This window comes from Pezoporus wallicus, unplaced genomic scaffold (genome assembly GCF_028554395.1).
Source record: "Pezoporus wallicus isolate ANWC-B61680 ecotype Strahan unplaced genomic scaffold, APGP_CSIRO_Pwel_v1 contig_7293, whole genome shotgun sequence".
In the NCBI taxonomy this organism is placed as follows: domain Eukaryota; kingdom Metazoa; phylum Chordata; class Aves; order Psittaciformes; family Psittacidae; genus Pezoporus; species Pezoporus wallicus.
This window is the reverse complement of record NW_026637242.1, coordinates 913,595-940,888: the sequence shown is the minus strand read 5'-3', so window position 1 is coordinate 940,888 and position 27,294 is coordinate 913,595. Positions and strand designations below refer to the sequence as shown.

At 38.4% G+C, this 27,294-nt stretch overlaps 1 protein-coding gene across 1 annotated transcript in view; it reads right to left on the bottom strand.

Moving 5' to 3' along the window:
• Positions 1-25,981, bottom strand: part of FBN2 (fibrillin 2) — a 157,922-nt gene extending 131,941 nt beyond the window's left edge. The window contains exons 1-5 of the mRNA XM_057404425.1: positions 25,546-25,981; positions 24,693-24,775; positions 21,471-21,569; positions 20,799-20,894; positions 18,367-18,462 (exon numbers count right to left, since the gene is read on the bottom strand). Of these exons, the coding sequence (XP_057260408.1) occupies positions 18,367-18,462; positions 20,799-20,894; positions 21,471-21,569; positions 24,693-24,775; positions 25,546-25,757 (586 nt within the window). The 5' untranslated portion in view covers positions 25,758-25,981. The remainder of the gene's footprint in view (positions 1-18,366; positions 18,463-20,798; positions 20,895-21,470; positions 21,570-24,692; positions 24,776-25,545) is intronic.
• Positions 25,982-27,294: the final 1,313 nt, after the last annotated feature.

Here is a 27,294-nt window from a genome sequence, read left to right as displayed (position 1 = left end):
ACACAAAACATTTTGAAAAATACACACACAAAAAGCAGAGAAAGAAACATGGAAATACTTTGGTTTTGTTATTTATGGAATTTAGGTGTTTTCAGAAGCAAAGTATTTCCATATACATACAAACCTCTTGGAAGAAACTGTTGCCATGGGGAACTGCAGTATCATTCACTGGCAGCTACAAAATTAGAAGTGTAAAATAAAAGCTGGGAAACAAATATGCCTGAATCTTGGTTCCAGCAAGGTTTCCAATTTTGGTTTGTTTGGAGCTTGTTCTAAATGTATATCTTTTCTTACACTTCAACAAGCCCTGCTACTAAATCAAGTTTTCATCTGAGTTTGGATAGTGGGGATCTAATGAAATACCTCTCTGAGGAAATACTTAACACACAAGCTGACATAAACCAAAATATTAATCATCAGTTATTACAAGATATTCCAGGCTGAATTACCCCTTTTCAAAGTGTATGTGGAGATAAGAAATCACAAGAATGAGTTTTTCTGAATTTAGCAGTTCACAACCACTATGCTGAAATTAGCTTCTTACATCTTTACCTTCCTGTCATCTGTACAGCGTTCAAAGTAGTGAAGTAACTATATCATGCTTCCTACTGCTTTCTGCTCTTATGTTTGTCCTTTTTGTTAAGAGGAATTCCCACCATACTGGCATTCTGGTGCACAACTAGGTTCCTTCAGAATAAAGAACAACAAATAATACCCACGCCCAAAGCCCCAGGCCCTACACCTCCAAACTTTAATGGAAGGGAAGCCAGAGATTTTCCGTTCCACCATACAGTGAAGGGTAAGACCTAAGTCCACCAAGTACTGGAAGATGAGAGCAAAGCCAAGGCTATTTAAATCCTCATTGAAAGTGCACACTGTTCTACCAGCAAAGCTTTGTAGTTACAACATGGGAGTGAAGAAAGATTTTCTGTTGCAGCCTGACAGTTGCATGCTTGATTTCCAAAGGCAGGAAGGACTCTCCTTACATTTGTTGAAACTCTGTCCTCTGCACAAAACCCTGCATTCATGTTTCATTGACAAGATTTGCCCATATGATGAAAAGAAAAAGATACTACTCATTAAAACTTGGACTGCTGGAAGCCAGACAAATGCATATTATATTGTTTAATTCCTTCATATCCCAACAACTAAGAAATCATTACCTTACTATATGCCTGCAAAGTAAATACGCTACTTCTCTGAACCTTAATATGAAAACCTGAATAACATCTTCGACAGGTTCTTGGTTCCTTATCCCAGGAAATCTGTGCTATTCAGCTCAACCTCAGAAACAGAATGCCTTGTCAGCGAAGTGGAAAATAAAAGATCTAGGTCTGCAGATGTGATAAACCTTAAAGGGTGTTGAAGAATAGTATAAAAAGCACAATGAAAACTCCCTCACCCCAACCTCACCTCCTCCTTCAGAGTTCAGTGTCATTTGACTCACTCCAGAAACTAATCCCGCTAATGATTATTATACTGCTTTTATACATTCTCCTTTTACACCCACACAGAGAATGGTTTGCAGAAGATGTCCACACTCTGATCTCACCATGGTATGTTGGGACATATTTTTGTTAGCTGAGTGCAAATGAGCAGGCAGGACAATTTGAAGGTTAAATGTACAGGTTTCTACAGCTGCAAAACTTTAAAGCAGCTAAATGGAACTTAAACTTTTGTGGTAGGTGCAGAAGCAGTATAATGTTTTTTTCAACCTTCTGGCAATCTGTGTACTACTTTGCGAGGTCAAAAATAAGAAGCAAAACATAAAAGGAGATGATACTTGCATATTAGCCCCGAGCTGGCCACAACCCAGAGTCAGAACAAAGTTAGGCACCATAACACACAATGTAGTCTCTGCTGAAGTTAGGTAGAAGTGAATGATTGCAGCCATGAAGTCTCTCCCTTTAACTGTATTCTTTTTAGCAGCCATTTTAGAAAGACCTTCAGAATGCATCCATATTCACAAAAAAAAAAAAAAAAAAAAAAAAGGAGGGGAAAAAAATCATGACTAATTCCTATGTAAATTATGGAAAACGTGCAAAAAGCCTTAGCAGTCAGAAACCCTATTAAAACCATAGACATACAGTTGGAATGCACTGTTATTAACTGTTAATCTATGTAAGAAAACAACTGTTTCACACAGTGGTCTTAGGAGGAAAAAAAAAACTTGCAAGAAACACTCCCCCAGATGACTGTCTAGACTAACCCGATACTCTGAAAATGAACTAAAACCCCAGCCAGTTACTATCTAATAGAGATCTTTTCTGTGGAGAGGCAGAACCACAGTTTCATCTTCTCCAGAACTCTGGATTTTGTTCAGTGAAATAAAAAAAAAAAGCTTTGGAGATTAGCCTCTTTGGCTTGTACAGTATTTTCAGTGGCGCACTATAAAGCTGGGTATATTTTAACAATCAAAACACAGGACATGAGTTAATTCAGCGAATTCATCTCTCAGTAACTGCTGTCACATAGCAAGCCATTACTCTGGGGTGGTTTAAACCAGCTTATTTTTGGTACTCCAGTATTTTGCAAGCCTGGGCGCAATGCACTCTGGATGAGCTTCAACAAACTCTATCCCTCTTATCCATATAATTTTAGCAGAATACTTATCGCTTTTAAGTGATTGCATAACGAATGCTTATTAAGATAGATATGGTTGAAAATTTAAAGTAGATCAAATTTAAAGAACTTTAAGCCTTCATATTTAATTAATTTTAAATTGAGCAACTGATCACCCTCATGGCCCTCCTCTGGACTTGCTCCAACAGTTCCATGTCCTTTTTATGTTGAGGACACCAGAACTGCACACAATACTCCAGGTGAGGTCTCACAAGAGCAGAGTAGAGGGGCAGGATCACCTCCTTCGACCTGCTGGTCATGCTCCTTTTGATGCAGCCTAGGATACAGTTGGCTTTCTGGGCTGTGAGAGCACACTGAAGCTGGCTCATGTTAAGTTTCTCATAGACCAGACTGGCTTTTCACCAGTTACATGAGACCTACTTTTAGACTGCTCCAATCTAAGTAACAGAAACATCTTCTAATGTCTATATATCCCACCTGAAGTACTGTGCTCAGCTCTGGGGCCCCCAGTATAAGGAGGACGTGGATCTGTTGAAGTGAGTCCAGAGAAGGACCACAAAGATGATCAGAGGAGTAAAACACCCTCCCTATGGTGACAGGCTGAGAGAGATGGGGTTGTTCAGACTAGAGAAGAGAAAGCTCAGGGGAGACCTTATATCAGCCTACCAATGCTTAAAAGGGGCCTATAGGAAAACTGGAGAGGGACTTCTTACAAGCATATGCAGGGATATGAAAAGGGGAAATGGCTTTAAGCTGAAATAGAGTAGATTTAGATTAGATATTAGGAAGAAGTTCTTTACTGTGAGTGTGGTGAGACACTGGCTCAGGTTGCCCAAAGACTTTGCAGATGCCCCATCCCTGGAAGCCTTCAAGGCCAGGTTGGACGGGGCTTTGAGAAACCTGGTCTAGTGGAAGGTGTCCCTGCTCAAGGTAAGGGTTGGAACTGGATGATCTTATGGTCTCTTCCAATCCAACCCAAACCATTCTATCACCTTTCACTTTCGCTTTTCAGTTCTTACAGAGCAGCTCAGTGCTGCATTTTTTGGGGAGCAAAACCAGAAGATCTACATTTAAATGCACACACTGGTCCTAATCTAAATTCTGTTCTAATCAGAACTCCCAATAGCTTATCTGGGATCTCTGCCAGACTTAGTAGTGCAGTACTGAACCTAAAAAGTCTATTTTCATTGGCTTCAGCTGCTCCCTGGAAACCTGGAGAGACAGAACCTTCTCATCTTTCTGTCAGCAGAAGAGAGAGTGATGACTACAGCATGCTATCACCCCTACGAATGGCACTCTATGAGGGGTGAAGGCTGTACATAGGGAAAGACAATGAAGTCATGGCAAAGAAGGAAAGGCATACATACTACATATTTCATCTTCACTATAAGTAAATGGGAAAGATATTTGAAAGTCTATACCTGCAAAGGCTAGATCTGCCAACTGCTCAGAGCCCCTGCACTTTATAAATTCTGACCTTGAGCACAAAATTTGTCAGCAAGCTGACAGCAGAAGAGACATAGTGAAAAATATCAGGACATTCAAAAAAACACAGGAGAAGAAAATAGGAAAAAAATATTTCTAAATACTTCGCATCTGTCTAGCCCCCAACCACAGAGCCACTCATAGTTATGTGTCCTCCACACTCATCCTTCTAGCTCATCACTTAGACACCATTAAGCTCCTTTTTTATTAATAAAAACAAATCTGAAGGGGGGCTATAGGGATGCTGGGGAGGGACTCTTCATTAGGGACTGTAGTGATAGGAAAACGGGTAACGGGTTAAAACTTAAACAGGGGAAGTTTACATTGGATATAAGGAGGAGGCCTTGGGTGATATGGTTTAGCAAGGTGTTCCTGCCCATGGCAGGGGGGCTGGAACTAGATGATCTTAAGGTCCTTTCCAACCCTACCTATTCTATGATTCTATGATTCTATAGTGAATGACTATGCCCTTTAAGGGGAAAGTAAACAAACAAATCTTTCTTGTATTTCAAACTCAAGTTTACATGAGAAGAACTGTTCAAGTGTTATTGAACAATATTTCACTCAACCATTAAGCCCCAGTACAATATTACAGAAGACAAAGCAGTATTCAAAGACCTCTTTTCATTCTCTCTCAGCTCTAACTTGGTACCTTTGTGTACACAGAACGTGCAGACACACACCATACACACACCCCAGTAAAACTATTTAACAATAGGGTTCATGGGCTCTAAAGCAGTTAGATCATTCTACATGACAGCAGTTAAATAAAACATGTAATTATTTTTATAAAAGTATGCACATACACATTGATATTACTTACATTAAAAATATATAAAATATCATCTTTATATATATGCAAGTATAAACATATATAGTTACACACACACAACCTTGTCAACAGTACATCAGGTTGCTGTATCTTCACTATGCTTGCTTTCAGACTCCTGTGTAAGAATTTAATATATAATTAAATATATAATAATAATATATAATTATATTGTCGTGGTTTAAACCCAGTCAGGTAATTCGTTCGCTCACTTCCCCCCCTTTCTTGCCCTCCCCCTGCTCTCGGAGGGACGGAGAGGAGAATCAAAAGAATGCAACTCCCACAGGTTGAGATAAGAACCGTTTAGTAACTAAGGTATAACACAAATCACTACTGCTACCACCAATGATAATAATGATAAAGGAAATAACAAGGGAACAGAATACAACACCTCACCACCCGCTGACCGATAACTCGCCCCCAAGCCCGACCAAGCTCCGACCGATACCTCCTCCAACCCTGCAGTCTCCCAGCCCTTCCGGCTAACTCCCAGTTACATCCTGGGCATGACGTGCTGTGGTATGGAATACCTCTTTGGTCAGTTTGGGTCAGGTGTCCTGTCTCTGCTTCCTCCCAGCTTCCCCTCCTCCCTGGCAGAGCATGAGGCTCACAAAGTCCTTGGCCAAACCAAAACATCTCTATCAGCTCTGTTCCCGAGCCGAAAGTCAAAACACTGCACTGCACCAGCTACCAAGGAGGAGAAACATGACTGCTACTGCTGAACCCAGGACATATATATATTGAAATTTGGTAACAATTATATAGCTATCAAAACTACAACAGCTGGAAACACCCAGAGAAATTACCTAACTAACGCTATGAATACAACACACAAGCTTGAACAGTTTAATGATTCTTAAGACTACTGATGATGTGTAAGTTTTTAATTTACACTTCCTATTTCTCTACCAAAAGACAATCTTTTCAATACCAGATTGACAAAACACATGTAAATTAGTGGAAATCTGCTACCAATACTGGGGTGGGGGAGAAAGAGAGAAAGAAATGGGAGCCGCTGGAAAGGGGGGAAGGCAAAAAGGGGGAGAGGGTTAAACCTCTGAAGTACTCAAAGTATGAAGTAATTTGAAATTTTTATTGCCTTTTTTACAAATAATAAGGCCTATGTTTGCTTCTTTCTTTTGATTAGGTTTTTTTGTCTATGACCCCTTCTGCTATGAAGCAATTTCAATTTAACAATTCATTAATGTAGCAGGGTTCAAATTTCTTGCCATGATTTTACACATTAAAACCCACATGGTTTAGTGTGAGGTGTCCCTGTCCATGGCAGGGGGGTTGGAACTTGATGATCTTAAGGTCCTTTCCAACCCTACCTATTCTATGATTCTATGAATAAAAGGTATCAGTTAAACCCTTAGAGCTAAAAAGTTCAAGTGCCAAACACTAATCCTTCGCATCGCTTTCATTATTAGGAAATTTCCATCTTTTCTTGTTTCACCCCCTTCTGACGGGATGGGTTGATTTCTTGACTGCTTTGACCAGAAAAGCATCTTGTAAGAATTTGCACTACTATAGCTTTTTATTTTAGAGATATAGTTTTATACTAAAATGTATACAGAAAGGCAAGATTTTTATTAAAGTGTAAACGGTTGAAGAAAAATGGAGGATTAATTGGGATCTGTGTACCCTTATCACATTTGAAAGACTCAGGGTTTGTCTGGTTTGTTTAACTATGTAAACTAATCTAGTGAAAGGGATCTTTCCCTCCAGCCCTTCCTTCAAAAAGCACCTCCATAAGTGTGCTTAACCAGTGTCTACATGCCACTGTACTTTCAGGTGTTATTAGAAACCAGCACAGAAGCTAAAGCTTTTCAAGGGTATTCAAGCAATTTTCCTCTCTTCCTTGGAAGGCCTTAGTTAACCCAGCTGAAATGAATAGAAATATTTCCACTACATTTCACTGAAGCTGGATTTGCTACAACTTTCTGGTTTAGGTTTCTTTTACCTCTTTTATAGGCAGTCCCAACTTAATCCATCCTATGCATTTTCCTATATATTTTTTTTCCTTCTATCCTGGGCTCAGCAGTAGCAGTCATTTTTCTCCTTCTTAGTAGCTGGTGCAGTGCTGTTACTACACTAACATTGTTAGTGCTGCTACTGCTGAACCCAGGACACCTTCTTAAAGTGTGATGAGACACAGAGTGAAAAACATCACACAACTGTATTTTTTAAGTACCCACAAAATCTGAAATCCACAAAATACGAAAGCATTAAAAAATAATATTGCTTGTTATGGTGTTATAGTTTAGAAATAGGCATGCATCACAACTGTGCTTTTGGTTCAGTTCGTTGTAATTCTGAACGTTGCATGCTTGATTTAGACATTAAGCAGAGTAACTTCAGGCAGAGGACTGGCAACAGAGACAGCAGGTAATTGTAAAAACATAATATTGTAAAGCAGTAAAACTACACCTTTGGAATGTAATGGTATTAACAAAAAGGAAATCTACTGAGATACAACTACACGAGAAGAAAACCACCCTACTTTAAAAGCTACCATCTCAAGTTGAAAACAAACAAAAAAAAAAACCAAAAAAACAAATAACCCCCTAAAAAACAAAAAAACCCCACTTTTGTTAGATTTTTGCTTAACTAAAGATCTGTACTTACAATATAAAACAATAGAAAAGTTACTTAAATATACTCGTCAAATTATAGAAGTTTTCATCATCTAAGAAATGCTAATAGAAATGAAGTGAAGGTGATTTCCTAGGCAGAAAAGAACACAGAACTCCAGTTATTCCTAGTGCCACACTCAAGCTGTGTCTAGGATACGTTGTCATGATTAGATAAAAAGGTCGTTTTATTATGCTCATGATGTTGGCTTTTTTGAGCCTGGTGTGTCAGAAAGTTAAAACAGCATTAATCATCTTCCCTATTCAGGTATATAAGTGAGAATGATTGCTCCAGCAACTGTTGGGCATCAGAGACATCACTTACTAAAGCCCCTTCTGCCTTGATCAAAATGCCTTTTCTATGGGTAAGACAAAGGGTTATACAGGAAGAATATCAGTCACTTCACAGTAGTGAAAATTCTTCCTCTGGCAAGATTCTGATGGCCTTGGGGAACCGTAGAGCTCTTGACCATGTCCAGACTCTAAAAAAAGTCTAAACAAAGTGGCACGGCTCTGCACTTACAATATGCAAGTATAAGGGTCTGAAAAGAGGGCTGAAAACAGAAACATTATTCCTGCTCTATGAAACCACAAGAGGAATGAAAACTACGTTGAAACTAAATTTTTGTCAGTAAAGAACTTTGCATTATGAGCTTTAACTCTAACTTGGAGAGGGAACATCTTTTCACATATGTACCTAAATTATCACATGTGGAAATGCTAGTCAAATAATCAAATGAATTCCCTACCTAATGAATGCAACATTAGATCCTAAATTGTAACATCTGAGATTTAATTTTGTGATGCTGATCTGCAGCCTTCAATCAGCCAGGATTTCCAAAAAAACACCATTTCTCAGGAAATAAAACATCTTACAGTTTCAAATGATACAATTTCTATACTGGAAAATGTCTCTTCCATTGTTACATTTTATTCTTTTCAGATGTTTCTGGTTTAGCTGGGAGGCCTTGCTTAAGCTTTCCATTTACTGTAAATATTGCAGATTAAGATCTCATTCTACAAATATTCAGAAGCTATGAAAGATTTTGGGCATCAGACTGCTAAGTGTGAGGTTGGTACATGATGTTTCTTGTAGTACAATGTCCAAAAAGTTAAATTACAGCATGATCCATCAATTAAACTAGTTGAAATGGGATCAAAATTTAACAAGGATTCTCTGTTTATATTCTTCCCATCATTTATGCTACAAGGCACAAAGGTTGAAAAGATCAGAAGAGAAACCTCTCTATATCTAGCATATAACAATGTTTTAAGTTTCAGATGCAAAAAGGAGACACAGCTCAAGGTCCTCTAGCAGATGAAGAGCAAAATTTTAACTTGGACATAAAGGTCACTTATTGTCAGTCCTAATAAGAAAACTGCAGATTCTCAAGTAACACAGCCAGGGACTGAGGAAACACCATGGAATGCAGCCAGGGACACCCACCCTGGAAATACACACCCGAACTGAAAGTATAGGGAAGGTAACAGAAATAGGCTACTGGTTCTCACCCCAGCATGAGAGGATAATTAGGAAGAAAGTACAGAGCAGAGAGAAAAAAGCAGGCTACAGGGCTGGATATCGTGACAGTAAGGAGAAGTGGTCTTTTAGGCATGGCTGGGAATTGTTTCTCTGAAGCCAGAGAGTTACTGCTACAGAGAAAGACAGGAGAAAGATTCCTGAATGAGAAGAAGCTTAATCTGACAGTTTTAAGGTGTGAAGATCTGGACATCAGCTACAAACGTATTTTTCGTACATGAGTTGCACTTACTGAAAGCATAATGAATTTGAGGTATTTTGCAAGCCTGCATTAGAGTCTGATTTCCAAGAAATACCCAGAGATCCTACTAAAGTCAGTAAGAGAAATGTTATTCACCACTTATAAAAATCAGGACACTTAATCTTACTTGATTCTTGCAGGCTAAGAATCAGGATAACATGAGACAGATGTAACATAGCTTTTTTTGGTAGACAGCGTTAGCTACTGTAATGTTGTACTCACATTAAATGGTATTACACACCTGCCTCCCAGGAGGAAAAAGAAATCGGGCAGAGAAGAGACCATACATGGTTGTCAGACTGCAAAATTTTCTATCCCTCCTTCACCCTGATTAAGACTAGATGACCATGTTCATTAAGCTGATGACTGGAATGAGAAAATCTTTTGTCATTATCCATTTTTTTTAGGAAAAATAACATATGCCACACTTTACTTGAAAATCAGATGAAAGATCACAAAAAATACAAAGCTGTGCACATATGGGAAAAGTCTGCATTGCATGCTAAGTTGCACAGGCAAAATACAATCCTCAAGAAATGTTTTCTTGAATCAGAAGATGACACAGTATTCACAATAGTGATTTGTCCAATAAAATGACACTTAAGTAGTCAATAGTTTCTTATTAAACATATTTCATACCACAATAGAAAAAAAAATCAAACAAAGATGCTAAAAAAAAATTAAAAAATAGCAAGACTGTCACAGTGCCAAAGCTATATTGTGAGGTAAGTGCACTTAATGGACCACACAGAGCAGCAGAAGATTCAGAGATGGGCAGTCAGACCCATGCCACTACTCTTCTAGTAATATTTCCTTTATAAGGGTTATTATTATTACCTCTTCTTTTTCACTTTATATTTAAGATCAGTAAGAGCTGACCTTAATGATATCCCTCCATTTCTGAAATTCATCCAAAGTCCTTTTTGCACAGATTTTAACACCTCAGCAAGTTTAGCAACACATCAAGATTTCCAGCCAATACCTTACTACAGCCTTCTCAAATGTGCCGATAGTGCTACAGTGATGCATAGCTCCTCTACTGAGAGCCGACAACATGTTGAAACTTGGCTATGAATTGACGTTAGAGCACTAATGTCTTCATTTTCCATGGGGCTCATCAAAATGCTTTTTTGTCATTCCCTGCCTGATGCAGATTTTACCATTTACCCATGCTACCTTTATTCTTTTCAGTTTCACTCTTGTTTTCCTTCCACTGTTTTCAACAGCTCATTGCTTCAGAAAGAATATTTCAACTCCTGCTTTATTTTTTATTTCCACTGAATTTTCCCTTGCTATTCTTTTGGGCTTTTTGTGCTTTGAACACTCTGCATATCACTGGCTATTAGTTGTCTAATTTGAAGTAGCAAATAATGAAAAGTCTTGTCTACAAAAAAGGTCAAACACAGGTATTTACAAAACAGTATTTCTAAGGTAATATTTGCCTGAAAATATCACCATTTTCTTCTACCATTACTAGACCGTAAAAAGTTGTAACGATACTGTAGACTCAAACAATCACAAAAGAACAACAACAACAAAAAAGTAATATTCTAATGCATCTGAAAGAGTAAAATCTTCACTCAGGAAAGAAAGAGACAGAATTTTCCCAACACATCATCTTCCCTCTCCTCTGCAACCCATTCCCCACTCATGACTTTGGCCCATTACTCCATATTATGAGACCCTTTAGTTTCCAGAAAACAATCTCTAGATGCAGAATGTAACCAAGCCTAAGTCCTACTTGACACATAAACCCCAGTATTTTATGCTCTCCTGGACATTTGCCTCCTCTAGGTAACAGAAAACACTAATTTTCAAATACAGATTTAAAAAATGCATATATGAAGAAAATATATCTGTTTGCCCGAAGTATAAGCAACTCTGCTACTTCTTTCATTTCACAGTTTAGAGCAGGATAGCTACAGTGCTCCCCTTCTAAACCCTGACTTGACGTAAAGAAGCTTTCCCTGTGCCTGGGTTGCAGGAAAGCTCCATTTTACTCTGGTGAAAATTCTCAGGTCCTTCAAAGAGTTTATTCAAATCTGTATTTTCATCTTCTTTCGTAGACCTAAAGGCATAAAATTTCTGCTTTTATTTCTAACACAACATGCAATAATCGTACATCTATAAGACTTTAATATTTATCTGTCATATGCCTGTAAATACATCAAGGTATTGAATATTTCAAGTGCTTCAAAACCAGCTACATTTAAAAGTATCATGGCTTCTTCATTGAAGGATTTTTACCTTTTTTTTTGTTGTTGTTGTTGCTTACTGTTTATGGATAGAAACAGTGTTATTCAAATTTTGGGTTTTAGCTGGTGGTGTTTGTTTTGGTCTGGGGGGTGGTGCCATTGTTTTGTTGGTTTTGTTTTGATTTTTTTAAATTGTAACTGCTCTACAATCATCAAGACAGTTTCTCAGGGCCTTTGAAACTGAGAAGCTGCAGAGGCTCCTACAGAGAAATTGTGCTGTTCAGAAGTAACTCAGAACTAAGGATACTGGTAGCAATCTGCTTCCTTCAAGGTTTGATTTCTCAAATCATGGGTTTCAGTCTGAGGCTTTGACTATGGGAGTCATCCTGCCTATTTTATCAGGTTGTGTAAAACTGTTAAATTTTGTGTCCTGTAAGAGTGAGTATAAATGAAAGTGCAGGGCATTTTAATAGAAGGTGGGAATAAAGGAAGACAATGAGATTAAATAAAAAATACTTACTAAATACTGCAGTTGATGGCTAAGTCTGTTGAAGCTTCCCTACCCAGCCTTCAAAATGCAGCAACTTCATGTGCCACAGCCTGTGTTGGGGGCAGGGAATAGAGTAATAATACTTCTTTTGTCTGGTTAGCTCTTCAGAGCAGGGACCCACTTATGCATACATACACACATGCTACATAAAGAACCTCTGTTTCAGGTCAGGCTAGTAGTAGCTGCTATAAAGCAAAACCCAACAACATAAAAGTTCTATTCTCACAACTCCTACAAACGAGAACAGCTTATTGATCAAAAGCATATTTTTTGCTGCTAAACACCTGAACAACGTTTACAGTCGTTGGGGGACAGTGAAAATAAATCAAGCAACTTGAGAAAAAGTACACATCTTTTTATAACCTCTCACGCAATAGTATGCCATGGCTGGCAGACCGGAAACCTCTTGAACATAACCTGCCACAGCCTGCATGCCAAGAAGTTCTGCAGTTTATGAGATTACAGGGGTAAGACCTGATACACATACAAGATCTGAATATATCCCCAAAAAGTTTTCACTACTTCTTCTCACGATAATGCTACCATCAACAGATATGGAAAAGTTGTACAAAGTTAAAAGATCATTTGAATACTTTTCAGAGGAAAGTGTAGTTTCATAAAGAATTTAATTCCCTCTTTGCTTCATTTACACCTAATCACTGTCACTCAGTCACACATAAGCATCTTCAGCAGCACTACAGACTAAATATGAGCTGGATGTTTTCTTTATAGTAAAAATGTATTTGAGAAGCATTGAGTCCTACAGAAACTTCTGTCAGTTTCCTCCATAAGCTTAAATTTATTCATATAAATTATCCAAAAATATCTTAACAACTTTTAAGTGCAAATCAGTTTTATCAGTACAGATTTGCTTCTGTTTTCTTTGTTCTTTCTTCTTTTGCCTGTTACTATATACTTTCACTGAGGATGCTTTTTACTTCCTGCTACACTTTCCTCTGTGCTGTTGATTGGATTCTTCATCCACTTCCCAGCTTGAAAAGAAAATATTGGGTTTTTTTTCTTTTTTCATCTCCCCTTCCTCCATTTTTTCTATTGTCCTTATGTATAAGATCATCACTGTTTATTTTGCTGTCAGAAAGGGTCAGATTAAGGTAACTGATCTCAAATACAATATTAGATGTATGCTCTCCTACCCCACAAAATGAGCCTCTCCTTCGGTTATACCCTCTGCCTCAAACCCTTTTCACTATCCTCTGCAACATCCTCTTCTTCAACACCAAGAACACTTCATTGTCTGTTGCTGTCCTTCCTAGGACCCTCAAATGCATGGACCAAGTTCTTGTAGGCATTGCAGAACTGTCACAGGAACTGCTGCCTTGCAGAGATCAGAGTTTCCACTGACTATGGCTGCATCTATGCAGTCTTCCCTATTAACTCAGTAAGAACCTGTAGTGGGGCATTAGCTCCAATCATTGATTTACTTCATCTGTCATGAGGGATGGGCTCTTGTCTCCTTTGATAGCCAGAAATTCCAAAATTCAGCCAGTCAGAGAAAGCTTTCAGACACTTGCACTGGGAATACCAGGTGCAACAAATACATTGGGCTAAGATACATTAGTAGCAATTTTCCTGAGAACAACCCAAAAGCTCCCTGCTCCCCATAGCTTCTTATGCTATGTTCAGTTATCATACTTCTCCATTTTCCCTCTTTTCTCACCAGCCCAATCTTGATAGCTTTGTCTGAAATACTCTCCCTTCTTCAAAAGGATATTATTCCCAAGCTATGCATTTCTACTCAGCCCAAACCTTTTTACATCCCATTATAAGTCACTTACATACAGAGTAAATGAACACTATTCTTTCTCCTTCTACATGGGATGAAGGCAAATTTAGATCAGTGACAGGATTCTCTTTTCCCACTGCCTCTTCCTCCCTTTAACCCATGACAAAGAAGAAGGAAAACATCATTGGCTTTCCATGGCTTCATACCTCCACAGAAAATCAATTAAAAAAATACCAGGACATGAGCCGAAATACAAATATCATTTGATCAGACAGTCTTGAGAAAGCAAAGGAAGTGGTCATGCTAGAAAAAAAACCAACACACATGTGTATAAATCTGAGGATGAGGCCTCTTAATCTGTTTCCCCAGTTTCTTTTTCCCAAATTATTTTTTACTGGGAAAAATTCAACGGCAAAATTTAAACATCTATTTTTTTTTTCTTTAAGGGAAAAAAGCCAACGACAACAACAAAAAGTCCATAATAAAGGAGACAAAATCAAATGCTGGGATCTTGTGTGTTTACATATCAAAGACAAGAAGCTGACCTGAAGAACAGTCTTTGACAGGAAATAAAAAAGGTCATTGCATGTATCAGAAAAAGTAAATCATGAGCTCCCAAACAGTTCCTGCTTTCTTGTTAACCCAGCAACAAGTCTCAAGCTAAATACTGTAATCATGCCAGTCATTAGGTACTGCTCAGCCTCCTGTCTCCAGCCCGGAAATTAGTCTGCTCAGAGCCCAGATAGCTGAACAACCAGTCACGTTTTATCATATAGCTGAGGCTAGGAGGCCAATCTGAAGGAAAGCTACATATGTTCTATATTAGGAAGAAAATACCTAACTTAAAGAACTTGATTTACAGAACAATAAAAAGTATGCATTTAAAGCACAACAATGTAAAAAACTAACAAAACAAAATCCCTTATAACTCTGTTGTGATTTGCAAAGGAGGTTCACATAAACTTAAACTTATAAAATTTTACTCAAAGAGTTATGAACTGTTGCTAAACTCAGTTTAAACTACAGAGGCATTTCTTACTGTAAATTATTAGGGCAACTATTGCAATGAATCAATGAAAAAATAATTTCCTTTTGCATTTTTTGGAAAGCATAAATTTATTAGGTTAAAAGCATAAATTACAAATCACTACTGATCAGAATAGGCTTTTAAGATATCTTTTGTATTTTTTTCATGTATTCCAGCTCATGTAAAGTATAAAAGAAGTTAACATTAACAGTTCCTATATTAGAGATTTCCTATAGTTACTACCAAGATATACTACAGGAGTAATCTTTCTTTAATGGAATAACAGTACAATAAATTAGTAGTAGCAACTTCTTTTTTTTTGAATATGAGAAATGCAACACCAAGATAAAAGACTAGGTGAAATTTTATTTAACCCTGCCCACTGTTGTAAAAGCATATTATATTACATACAAAATTATATATATTAAATTGTTATATTAATGTGACAGTGACAGAAGCAAATTTGGCTTACTACCTCCAATTTCAAGTATGAAAAAGTAAATTTTTAATTATAATAACTCAATTTCCAAATAACTATATAATGTAGCTTTAATATCCATCCTAAACTGACACACTTGGTAATCTGTTGTTTTAGCTAGAAGGAAGGTGTACTTTCTGTAAAGACCTATTTCTGAAAACGGCTGTAAATATTAACAGAGTTTTGAACAGAATAATGCTTCCTAATTCCCCACTACCCGAAATATAAAAGATCTGAGTCCTTGCACTTGCTTCATAAGGAACGATTACAGAGAATGGGCTGGGTGAAACATCCAACAACAAAAATCTAAACAGCAATGAACAGAAGTCCATAAGCCTGATTTTAAGAATGTAAGCAACAAGCTATTAGAGACAAAAGAAACAAATTCGTCCTTTACATTCTTCTGTTGCTTGTGACACCTAGTGGGTATAAAAGCAGCCTGGAAGAACAAATAGCAACTGCTGCTTTTTCAGTGTTCGGTTTAGTTATTTCCTTAACCTACATGGAAATTATTTCCATTTCATAGTCAACAAATGTAAAGATGTTTTTTACGAGTTATATTCAGCTTTGAACACTTCAGAATTTAATTTGAAACAAAGGATTCCACAGGATTCCCTTCAGAAGCCATTTCTAAACACGTGAATTACACAAAGGTGTTTGAAAGCAGCCAGCATGAGCTTACCGAAAGAAAATGTCATCACTGCTTTCACCCATGAGGTCACTGGTGCCAAGGACAAGGAGAGGGCAGTGGATGCTGCTTGACTTGAGCAAGGCTCTCCCTTAGAGATATTGTGATCAGTGAGAAAAAGGCCAAGTAAGTAAGAATAGATAAGGTGACTGGAAAACCGGCTGGACTACTGGCTAAAAGAGTTGTCATCAGCAAAGTTCAGACAGGTCCAGAAACTAGTGCAGTCAGTCCCTCAGGGATGAGTATCTGCACAAGTAACAATTTAACATCTGCATTAACACCCTGGATGATGCTGCAAGACCACACTCTCAGCAGGACTGCAGATGACACCAAATCTGAGCACCAGTGAATATGCTGGAGGGCAGGACTTATACTCAGTGATCCATGACAGTTTAAAAAAAGGGGGTGGATAGTTATCTCAAACTTCAGAAAAAGCAAATAGAACAATCTAATGGAACAACATAGGCTGGAGGATAACTGCCTGCAAAGCAGCTCCAAGAAAAGGATCAGGGGAGCCCTAGTAGATAACCTGAACAGGAAGCAGCAGCATACCCTTGCAGCAAAGAAGGCCAGCTACATGGGCTGTATCAGGATGAGCACAGCATTCAGTCCAGGAAGTGGCTCCTCCATTTAGCACTTCTAAGACTGCGTCAAAGTACTGTATCCAGTTTTGGACCCTCAATACAAGAAAAAAAAATGGAGATACTGAAGAAAGTCTGGGGGAGAGGCACCACATGGTTCAGGGAGCTGGAGAACTTGTCCTGCATGGAGAGTTTGAGGGACCTGAGTTCATTCAGCCTTAAGAGACAAGGTTTCAAGGGGATTTGATTGCTGCCTATAACTACCTGTTCAGGGGATGGAGAGAAATTGAAGCCAGACTCTTGGAGGCTCACAGCAATCAGAAAAGAGGCAATAAATACAAATTGGAACATGCAAAATTGAGATTTTTCTTTTTTTTTACCATTTTGGTAGTCAAATACTGGATCAAGTTGTCCAGAGATTTTGTGGAATCTCCATCCTTGAAGGTGTTCAAAAACTGACTGGACAGTTCAAAAACTGAACAGGTCTAATCAGATTAGACCTCCTTTGAGCATGTATTGGACTAGATGGCCTGTGAAGGCCCCTTCTGCTTTTAATTATTTTACCAATCTAAGAAGTCTACTTCTGCCCCGAGTGGGTTTCTGGTCCACTGCTAATGTGAATTAAGAATGTGACTTTCTATTCATCCAAATGATCCTATCCCCCTTTTTAGTATTGATAACCTTTTAAATATTTTAAAGGAGTAAGATAAAAATGAGGACTAGTATTCAGCACTCATGCTACGGTTGTTCAGTTCTTCAGTACCATTTTTGATGAGAGCATGTATTCGTAAACATACCAACTTGGACAAAAGAATAATATTGCTGCTAAGCTCTTCAGCATCATCTTTGATTATTACTGAAAACTTCATGTTAAAGGATGTACAACATTATTGGTTTGACAAGCAATCCTCCCATTCATTAAATATCCATTCTAAACAGACAGTAATTTGGGTTGTAAACAGAATACATTCCACAATTATATCTAATGGAGAACAGTTCTACATTACAGTATTTCCACAATCTCATTTTCAAACAATGCTTTGAGTTATTAAAAGCAAGGAACAAAGATTCATGAGAATGGAAGCAGGTTTATTCTAAATCACTACCTATGGACTTAGTGCCTTAATTATTGGTGTGCTAATCACCTAGTGTAATGCAAAAAATGTTTTGGTCAGCATTATTAGAACTGACTTTGTCAGTATCTCTAAGCCCATAAAAGAAGGCTGAGGGATTTCTCCTTAAAATTTTTTGATAAAAACATAGTTTAGTCCCTCATTCATGGAAATGCTATAAGCTAAGCCATACCTAAGATGTTTAAGAATAGTTTCAGGAACTGATCTTAGTATTACAGTAATTAGTTATTTTTTCACTCCATATCTGAATTTCTCCCATTGAAGAGAACTAACCAGAGCAAGCAACTTCCCAAGTTCCTCTTATAAAAGAGGTGTTATACAGAAAAGCAATCCTTAAATTAGTTACACTTACGCAATTAGTTATACCTTCAGCAATTCTCCTGTAATATTATTTCACACTGCTGAGAGCAATAGCTCATCTTTTAACTATTATATGAATAAAATAAGCAGCCTAAATTAGCTCAAATTCCTACCAATTGTGACAGCTTTCTACTTACCAATCTGAAATTTGGCTGACTAAAAAGGAAGATATTTTCTAAAATTACGCATAATAAATGGTTTAGTGCAAGATTACTGGCTCAGACAGAAAATACACAGCATAAAATATGTACATACTGTATTGTTGCATATAGCTGGCCATAATTTCCTTTCTTATTTACCTCTTTCACATTGAGGGCCAGTAAATCCGTAGACACACGCACAGCGATTAGGTCCAACACACCGTCCTCCATTCTGGCAGCTATTTTCACAGACAGCTTTAATTAAGAAAAATAAGAAAGTTTTAAATGTTGTAGTAACAATATTTCTAAGACTACCATATGCAAAATTCAAAAATAGTATTTTTCCTATCAACTGCTTTAAGTCTTTCTGGACCTGAAGATCAAACTCATGTCCTTCCTACCCATCATCACCAACAATAATGATTGTCCAAGTCAAATTCCATTAGTACCTGTATAATGATAATTGCAAGCAGCTGTTCAACTATTTTCAGCACAGATTCTTAGCAGATGTTTAACTTAAGTATATGTTTAGACAGTTCTGCAGCTCTATTCACTAATTATAAGAACTTACATCCATCACCAAAATTCCAAAATTAGCAGACAAAAACTATTCTGAGGGGTTTTGAGCATATCAGGTTATGCTATGTCATCATAACTGCAACAAACTTTTCATAAAGGGGGGCTTGGGGAATCTGATAAATCAGCTCTCAAAGTTGATACTGCTGGCAGAAGTCATGTTTAGAGCAAGAGAAAAGAATTACTGCTTTAATTAATCTTTACGTACCTTCAGAAACTGTTTCCTAGAACATCCCAATGAGAAATAAAACATTTGGGGGGAAGTATAAATCCACAGTATATACAGATGGAGAAGGCTCTTTACGGTTATGGGACTTCAGAACACCCACTCACACTATTTATCAACAGTATGAATCAAGAACAAAGCCTCCTGCCAAAGCACTGAAATCTCAATTTGAAATGAAGACAGTTCTTCAGCATGGCTGAAAAATACCACTAAAGAGGTGTTTTAACTGTGTCTATTTTCTAGGACATACATCATTTTTTTCAAGTTAGCAGATCCTCCAAATCAAAGCATTTCACCTTAAAAGGAGAGCCCCATTGTTTTGAAGTGTCTCTTAGCAACAGCAAAGAGATTTTATTCTAAAACGCTCTAGGTGGCTTTCCTACACAGAAGCCCCCAGTCTGAAGGTGGCATTTGTAACATATTTGAGTATCCAGCACAGAAAAAACTCAGCAACCTAGAGAAGGTATATATTTCTGGAAACTGCCTCCTATATCACAATGGGGAAAATAAAATATACTGGTATGTGGAAATGTGATAAAGTCTTTCTTATTGAGAACTATAAAACTGAATTACTTTTTACTGAGAATGCATATCTTATGCATAAAATGAAGATACTTCTCTGCAGGTGTTAAATTCATGAATTAATGGACAATAGCAATGTAGTGAGACAATTAACTTCAGTATATTTAATACACAATGATATCTTATTAAAACAAAATAAAGATATATTTACATTTTTTAGACATTCATTCCAAATTGCATTTAGAAGACAAATACTCAATCTTCCTTGAAATTTTAACAATCCTATACATTAAAGCCAATCTCCAGATTTTTTTCAGATCTTCTGGATTTTTTGTTCAGATTTTCTGGATCGTTTTAGAATTGCCACTTGAAAATTCAATCCTCTTTTCATTTATTCACTGGAAATACTCTCTCTCCAAGACCATTCAGGTGTTGATACAATACTTTAGTAGAAAGGAGCCAGAAGCTCTAGGGTCACATTTTAGGATTACAATTATTACTCAAGATTTTAGAGAATTTTATTGAGGTAGAAATAAAGCAAGCACAAGACTGTTCTTCAGCATTTGTAAAAATGGCTGAGAAAAAAAAAGTTTGTTTTTTTTTTACAATATTCAGCCTGCTCTTTGCAGAGATGCCTTTTGTTTGTCTCTAGTTCCTTCAGACTTACTTAAGCAATTAATTTCTCAGCTAATTAGTAGCCAGCTGGCCTCAGAATACACTTTGAGTCTCTCTAAATCCCTGCAGCCTTCAGTGACTTCTATTGTTTGCTAAATTTGTATGGCTTGTAAACACTGTAATGCTATAGGTAGAGCTGTGCAAATAATTGACTTTTTAGCTTGTCTGCAAAACCAAAAAGGTATCCAAAAGCTTGAATAGTTTTTAATCTTTTTCTTTAGTCACACAGAAAACCATGCTTCAACCTAGGAGCTTGACTGCTCTTACAAAATGGAGAAACTTCATCATAGAGAATGAAAAAATAGTGATTGTCTGGTAAGGAAAGGAGACTGGAATTTATACTGCCATTGTTCCCAGTGGATTTTTCAAAGCTATTTGATGAATTTGATTTTTAGTTTGAATTTTAGAGAATACAAATGCATGAACTGACTTTCAGCTAAACTCTCTACCTCAAAACAGCATTAAATTTCTTTATATTTCATTATATTTCAGCATATTGGCTTTTTTATCTTCCTACTCGTCCTAAAATAAGAAGGTTAACTTGCAGGACTTTTGTGGATTTACGTTTAGATGCAACAGAGCAGTTACTTACGGTGCCCACAGTAAGTTCCAATGTAGCCTTTCTGGCACTGGCACCGGTCATCCATGCATGTACCCCCGTTCATGCACCTGATGCTGCACTGTTGTACTGCAGTGGAACCCAGGCAGAGAGATACCAGTGTTAGGCAAAAATACCATGTTGGGAAGCAAATATGGATAAAAGCAGAGATGTCTGAAAGTAGACATAAACTTTGTATAATATATGCTGTGTATTTAAGTGTACACTGAGCTACTCTTGTAACCAAAGAGGTTCAAGCTGTAGATATTAGTCAGCCATTATTTTAAAAACAACCATGAAGTTTTTTAAGTTTTCCATGAATATATTTAGCATCTTTGAATATTTCATTATCTTGGCTGTACAATCTTAATTTCTTAGGAAAATGCACTCAATGAAAACACTACACACACTTATATTTAAACCAGCTTATGTCTTTAAACATGTTTGTTTCCAATTTGTCACACAGAGTAAATATGCACCCATGGTATATCAAACTTTATAAAAAAACCCTAGAGATATACCAAAGTGTAAGTAAGTTACATGAGTGTATGCAATAATGACAGGTTATTTTTAAAGAATTTACACAGTAGTTGTTTTTCAGTTGATGTTCAAAGAGAATTACTTATAATGAAATCTCTAATGAAAATAAATATAGCTAGTCCTTACTAGATTTTGATCCACAGGTAGGTGATATTTGTCCACTTGCACAGGTGCACATGTTAGGACGGGAACAAAATCCATCACCACAGCTGTTTTTACAAATTGCTGAGGAAGAAGATGATTAAAAAGTGATTAACAGTAACCCTAGTGTCCAACTACAGGAAAAAAAAAAATTTGATAAATCAGAGTTGTGCCTTCCTTTCTGCCTCACCAGCCAAGGAAGCACCACTGAACAAATGAACGACAGAGCCAGTTATAGTCAGACAGCAGTTATAGACCAAATCCAGATTCTATAGGAAATCTAAATGAATACATCAAAATAATCTGCTGAATTAGCAAACATACCAAAAGAGAGACTGAAACATTTAGAGCCAAGTATGGCACAGGAGGTCCTTAAAAACCACATATGGTGCAAGAAACAGCTTGTAAAGCACAAAGCTAAGGAAGAATCAGTTTCTTTGTAAATAACTTCGGGGTTTTGAGAGTATCAAATAATCTGGAAGCATATCTTCACTGAAGGATTGCAAAAGTAACAAATACCTTCAGTAGATCATTTGCCAAGATCTACTTAAAAAACCTGTCTATATATATTAGATTGAAAAAAAAAATCCACATGGTCATATACATTAAAAAAAATTGCAGAGGTAAGACCATTCCAGAATGCTTGTGCTCCACTTCTTATTTAGAAAAACATGCATAAATGAAACCCAGCTCCTATAAGGAAGCTGTTTTCTTGCTTCTCCATTAGAGAATTCAAATATGGCCACAGTGAAACACACACGCTTTCTCCACCAGATCAGCAGCTCTGTTTCAATACCGAACATGACCAGATCGGATTTAGTAAACCTGTATCCTCCTTGTCATACTCCAATAAGGGCCACATTTTATTTACAAGAGAGTAGACAAAGCCACATTAGTGATCCACTGACACCACTTTTCAGGCATCAAATAGAAGCAGTGTGCCTCATCTACATTTACTGTTAAATTCCTCGACAACTATACCATAAATGTGAAGCCATGAAAGGAAAAAGAGTTTGTGGGATTTCACTATTTGGTTGCAGCTAGAGACATACCACTGTCTGATGTGAAATACTTTCTCTATTAGCAGGCTTAGAAGTCAGAAACTGGATTTAGAGCACTGTACAAACACAGGGAACAGGGCTCTTTCTACCACTGTTCAGTCCATCTTTACACAACATAGCTCAATCTCATTAAACAAGGTCTACATTTAGACCATTTTCTTGGTTATTATCTGTTAGAGAATAATGTTTTATCAACTGAAAGCCTTAGAGCTGAAAGCATATTCTAAGTATGCTTTTATCAGTACAGTTTATTTTAACAAACAAAAAAAGTAAACCTACCCAGACCTTTGGTTTTCAGATAAAAGATCACATTTAATCATAAATATGTCACAGACTGCCAATGACCATCATCACACTATCAACTGAAAACACTGTAAGGTCAGAATAGTTTCCTGTTGAAATACAACTACCTCATAGATCTCTCATCATGAAATTATACTTTAAAATCACCAGTTAAAATCTGCAGTAATTATAATCAACACATGTCCAGTAAGAAGTTTGCTAGCTTGTCTCATCCTGCACAAGAAACTGTCTAGCTAAACAGCTCTAGCTAGGGGTACCATAATCTCAATGAAAGTTTAACATGAGCACAGAAATCTGTGCTTCAAAACCTTCACCAAAAATACAAATAGAAAAGTATCATGTCTAATCATTCACCCCTCAAAATATTAGAGAGCTGCAATTAAGATCCAGTAAGTAAACAGGAAGCAAAAGATGTCCTTTGTGCACATAAATTAATAGTGAATCAAAGATTATTCTGGATGTGAAGAGAGATGAAACAGAGGTCTTTACAATGCACTGAGAGTCACTGTTAAGGATAATGTATAAGGATTTCTGAAGGCATTTAAATCATCACCCTAATTTCATTTGAGCTAGATGCCCAGGTGAATTTGAAAATCCTGTCAAAAGTGTATTAGGTAGCCTAAATTCATTTTTAAAACTCAGGTTTACATTTAAGTAGACAATATTGTAAGAGATTAGAAATGTGATCTGAACATACTAGGAGCAACTCTTCTTCCACAATGGTATTGCTACCAGCATCTTCCTCTGAATGACTCAGTTAATCTTTGCTAGGAAATGCTAGGTCAAACTTAGGTGAAAATCAGTGACATAAGGCACTGTTATAAGAAGTTATAAGAAATACTAGCAAATTTACTCTTGTAATAGATAGGCTGTTAGTCCTGAATCACAAGGTAAGAGCCCAAAAGTCACCTTTAAGTTTGGTAGATCTTGACTTAACATCCAGTCTTTCCCTAGTTTAGTCCCAGATGTCTGTAGTTTGTTAGATGGAGTATTATAAAGACCTTCATTGCGTACATAAAGGGCAATATGTTCTGAATTTGAGCACACTTATTAGAAAAAGAGATGGTGACATGCTAGGATGGATGGGAAAACTTGCACTAAAATTCAGAAGCATGTGTCTAATACCAGCTCTGATCTGTCAGACAGGAAATCCAACTTAATTATCTGTCTGATTTTTAGGTGGACAACATTTCCTAATGAGAGTATTAAACAGGTTTAATTTTTTTTCCACTAGGCCATGTCAACAGCCACATCTATCAGCAAAATTACTTATTATGACCAGGCAGTAATTCGAGTCTATATGATTCATAGCTATTAAAACACAACTAATAATAACAGGCAAGAGAATAAGCAACCCAGATGTAAAAAAAAAATTTGATTGTAATTCCAAGCCTAGCACAGATGTTACAAAACTTCAGATCTGATTTGGTTTATATCAAGACCTTCTGATTATTTTTTTTTCTGTTAATATAGTTGATTATTTGATTTATGAAAGGTTTGTGTGTTTGGGGTTTTTTTACCTTTTCCCTTGTCATGTTCTTTAAACAAACAAACAAACAAAAAACACACAAAAACACACACACACACAAAAACCAAACCAAAACAAGAGGAAACATGTCTCCTAACAAGCCACCAATGAAAATGCAGTAATTGTCTAAGCTTTCAATTAAAAGAAACACGGGCATATAAATCCACCTTTTTTTCTTTTTTTGCATTTTTTTTTTTTTAAATAAGGCCAAAGACAGAACAAATTCTCTTTTCTCATACAGAATGAAGCAGCAACTCACAGGAGTTTTTTTATTACTACCCCTAGGGCAGTAGAAACTTGAAGTCAGACACTCACGGACAATGCACTGATTTCCTCCTGGGAGCGTTTTCCATCCAGGGCAACAGTACGATCGGAATCTAGAGCCACACACATTCGGCCTGTTACACAAACAAACAAATAAACATATATACAAAATTTTAAATGGGTGTAAATAGAATCCACAGTTTTATTCACAGCTGCATGAAACAAACAAGAAAAGAATGCATAGCAAAGATGTCTACAAAAATCCCTCTTCAAAGGAATAAAGTATTTCTCCATCTCAATAAGTTCTAAGCCATGTACAGAATGTACTAGTTGAACTGGTTAGCATGCATAGGAGAGGCAGACTGGTAAACGGCAGTTGGCTCATCCCTGCTGTAACTATTTAGGATATGCAAGGGAGTTTGGTTATGCATTCATATACAGTTGGCTATAAGAAGTTGGCTGCTGACACAAGATAGAAAGGATGACTGGTCATAAAAACTAACAAACTAATCCAATTACCAAGAACTCCCCAAAACACTATAAAAACCAGATTTTGACTATTTTCTCAATAGAAGCCAAGAAGAGTCAAAGTACCTTAATACTCTAACACGCCTGACTAAAGTCCCGATGTGGTACTTCTGCTAGTTGTGATGCAGCCCCACACATCTGCTTTTAATAAAATCGCACTAATTAAAAGACCATATCTCATTGCTGAGGACAAAATTTCAAGTTCACCTAATCACAACTCTCCCCAGCCACGTAAAGGGGCCGGAAGGTAAGACGCACTCAGGGCAGAAACGAAGACCAGGGGTCTGTGTTTGAACCGAGGAGCAGCCTGCCGAGGCTGGCAGCAGAGGGGAAGGGGACTCAGACTAATGAAGGTGGAGGCCGAGCGCGTCCCTACCCACGGAGCACATCCTGCTGTCCTCGCCGGCGGACGCGGCCGGCGGCGCTGCCAGCTCCATCCTCCCGGTACGCGGCGTTCCGGTGGGTGCCGCCCAGGCGCACCGGCGGCAGCTGCTGCTGCTGCTGCCCGGCTGCGCCCTGCATCCGGAGCACCAGGCAGCCCAGCAACAAGACGCAGGCCTGCACCCACAGCCATCGCCTTCTCCCCATCCTGCGGCTGCCCCGCTGGGAACAGCGAAGGGGGCGGGCGACGGCCGGAGGGGATACGCCTGTCCCGCACCACCGGCGAAGGACACTGTGCCGCGGCTCGTCGGGGAAAGGCTTCAGCCGCTGGAACGATTTCTTCTCTCGTCCCCAGCCTGCCCTGCCGCAGCGGCCGTCAGCGCGACACGGTGATACCAACGGTGGGGTCCACGTTGCATCCCCCCCCCTCCTCTCTCTCCAAGGAGAGGGGAAAAAAGAGAAGGGAAGAAAAGTCGAGTTGGTTGGGATTTTCTTTTCTCCCTCCTCCGATAAAAGGAATCCAATAGAACCAAGTTGAATTTCAAATAAAAGCAAGATAGCAATTAACAATAACCAGAGGAACGTGCCGAGAAAGACTAAGAGAGAAAAGACTGACTGAGTTTCTTACGGTTACTTTTATTAGCCGGCGGGCGGTCCGCAGCCGGCGGGAGGGATCGTAGAGAGGGATCTGGGGGTGGGTTTTGCCGCTGCCGGCAAGGGGGGCCGGGCCGTGGGGAGCGGGGCTGGAGTCACACGTGTAGTTTTGCGGCTGGGGCCGGGTAGAGGGGCGGCTGCCGGGGAGCAGAAGGAAGCGGAGGATACGGAGAGAGAGCGGAACAGGTAGAGCTGGCCTTAAAGGCAATTCCGCGCTTTCCTGAGGCGCGCCCTGCCCTCCCAAACCTGTGAGAGCGGTACCACGAAATGCACACGGTGCAGCCTTTGCGGAGAGACTTAACAAGCGAAACTCCGACCATGGAGAAGCACCTGGGGTTCAGAATAAAGGTCCGGGTCCAAGCTGGAGGCCTGGCCTGGCAGGGAGAAGCCTGGGGGTTGAGGTCGCAAGGCGGGAGCCGGGATCCCGCAGCTACCCTGCTGCGGGACACAGAGCCCGGAGCACAGCGCGTAGGCAGGAACCCGAAGCGGTAGTGGCGGAAGCGGGGCCTCGTTCCAGGTTTTATGCGGCTCAGCCTCGGGTATTTTTTGTCAGCAAGTTGGCAGTTTCCCACAAAATACTGGAATAGCACCAAGGGCGATGAGCCTTTGAACTGCATTAGTTTCCAGTTTCTTTCAGTAGCAGTTTTTGCAAGGTCACGCCTTACAGTTTTACCTGTTTTACTCTTGCTGTTTCTCTCTACATAAGCATCTTAAAATGAAAGAAAAAAAAAAAGAAAACCCCACCAAACTGAGCTTGGCCAATTTAGTACTTACTTTTTAAGGCAAACCCATGCATTTACCTAGACGACCTGAGTAGTTAGCCACTAGTCATAGGGAAACAAAAGCAATGGAGACATCCCTGCTGAAGGTCCCCGAGTGCTCCCTGTGGGTCGTCCTGGTAACAACGCTGGACAGCAGAAGGTCAGAATCTGTTTTGTCATCTGAGAAGATTTATCACTTTGAATTACAGCTACCGGTTGAGCACATCACCACACATACCACTGCATGCAGTGGCAACCAGGAAACAACTTTTTTTTTTTTTTTTTGCATTTGAAACAAAACATAAAAGCATGTAGCTGCTGCTTTTAGC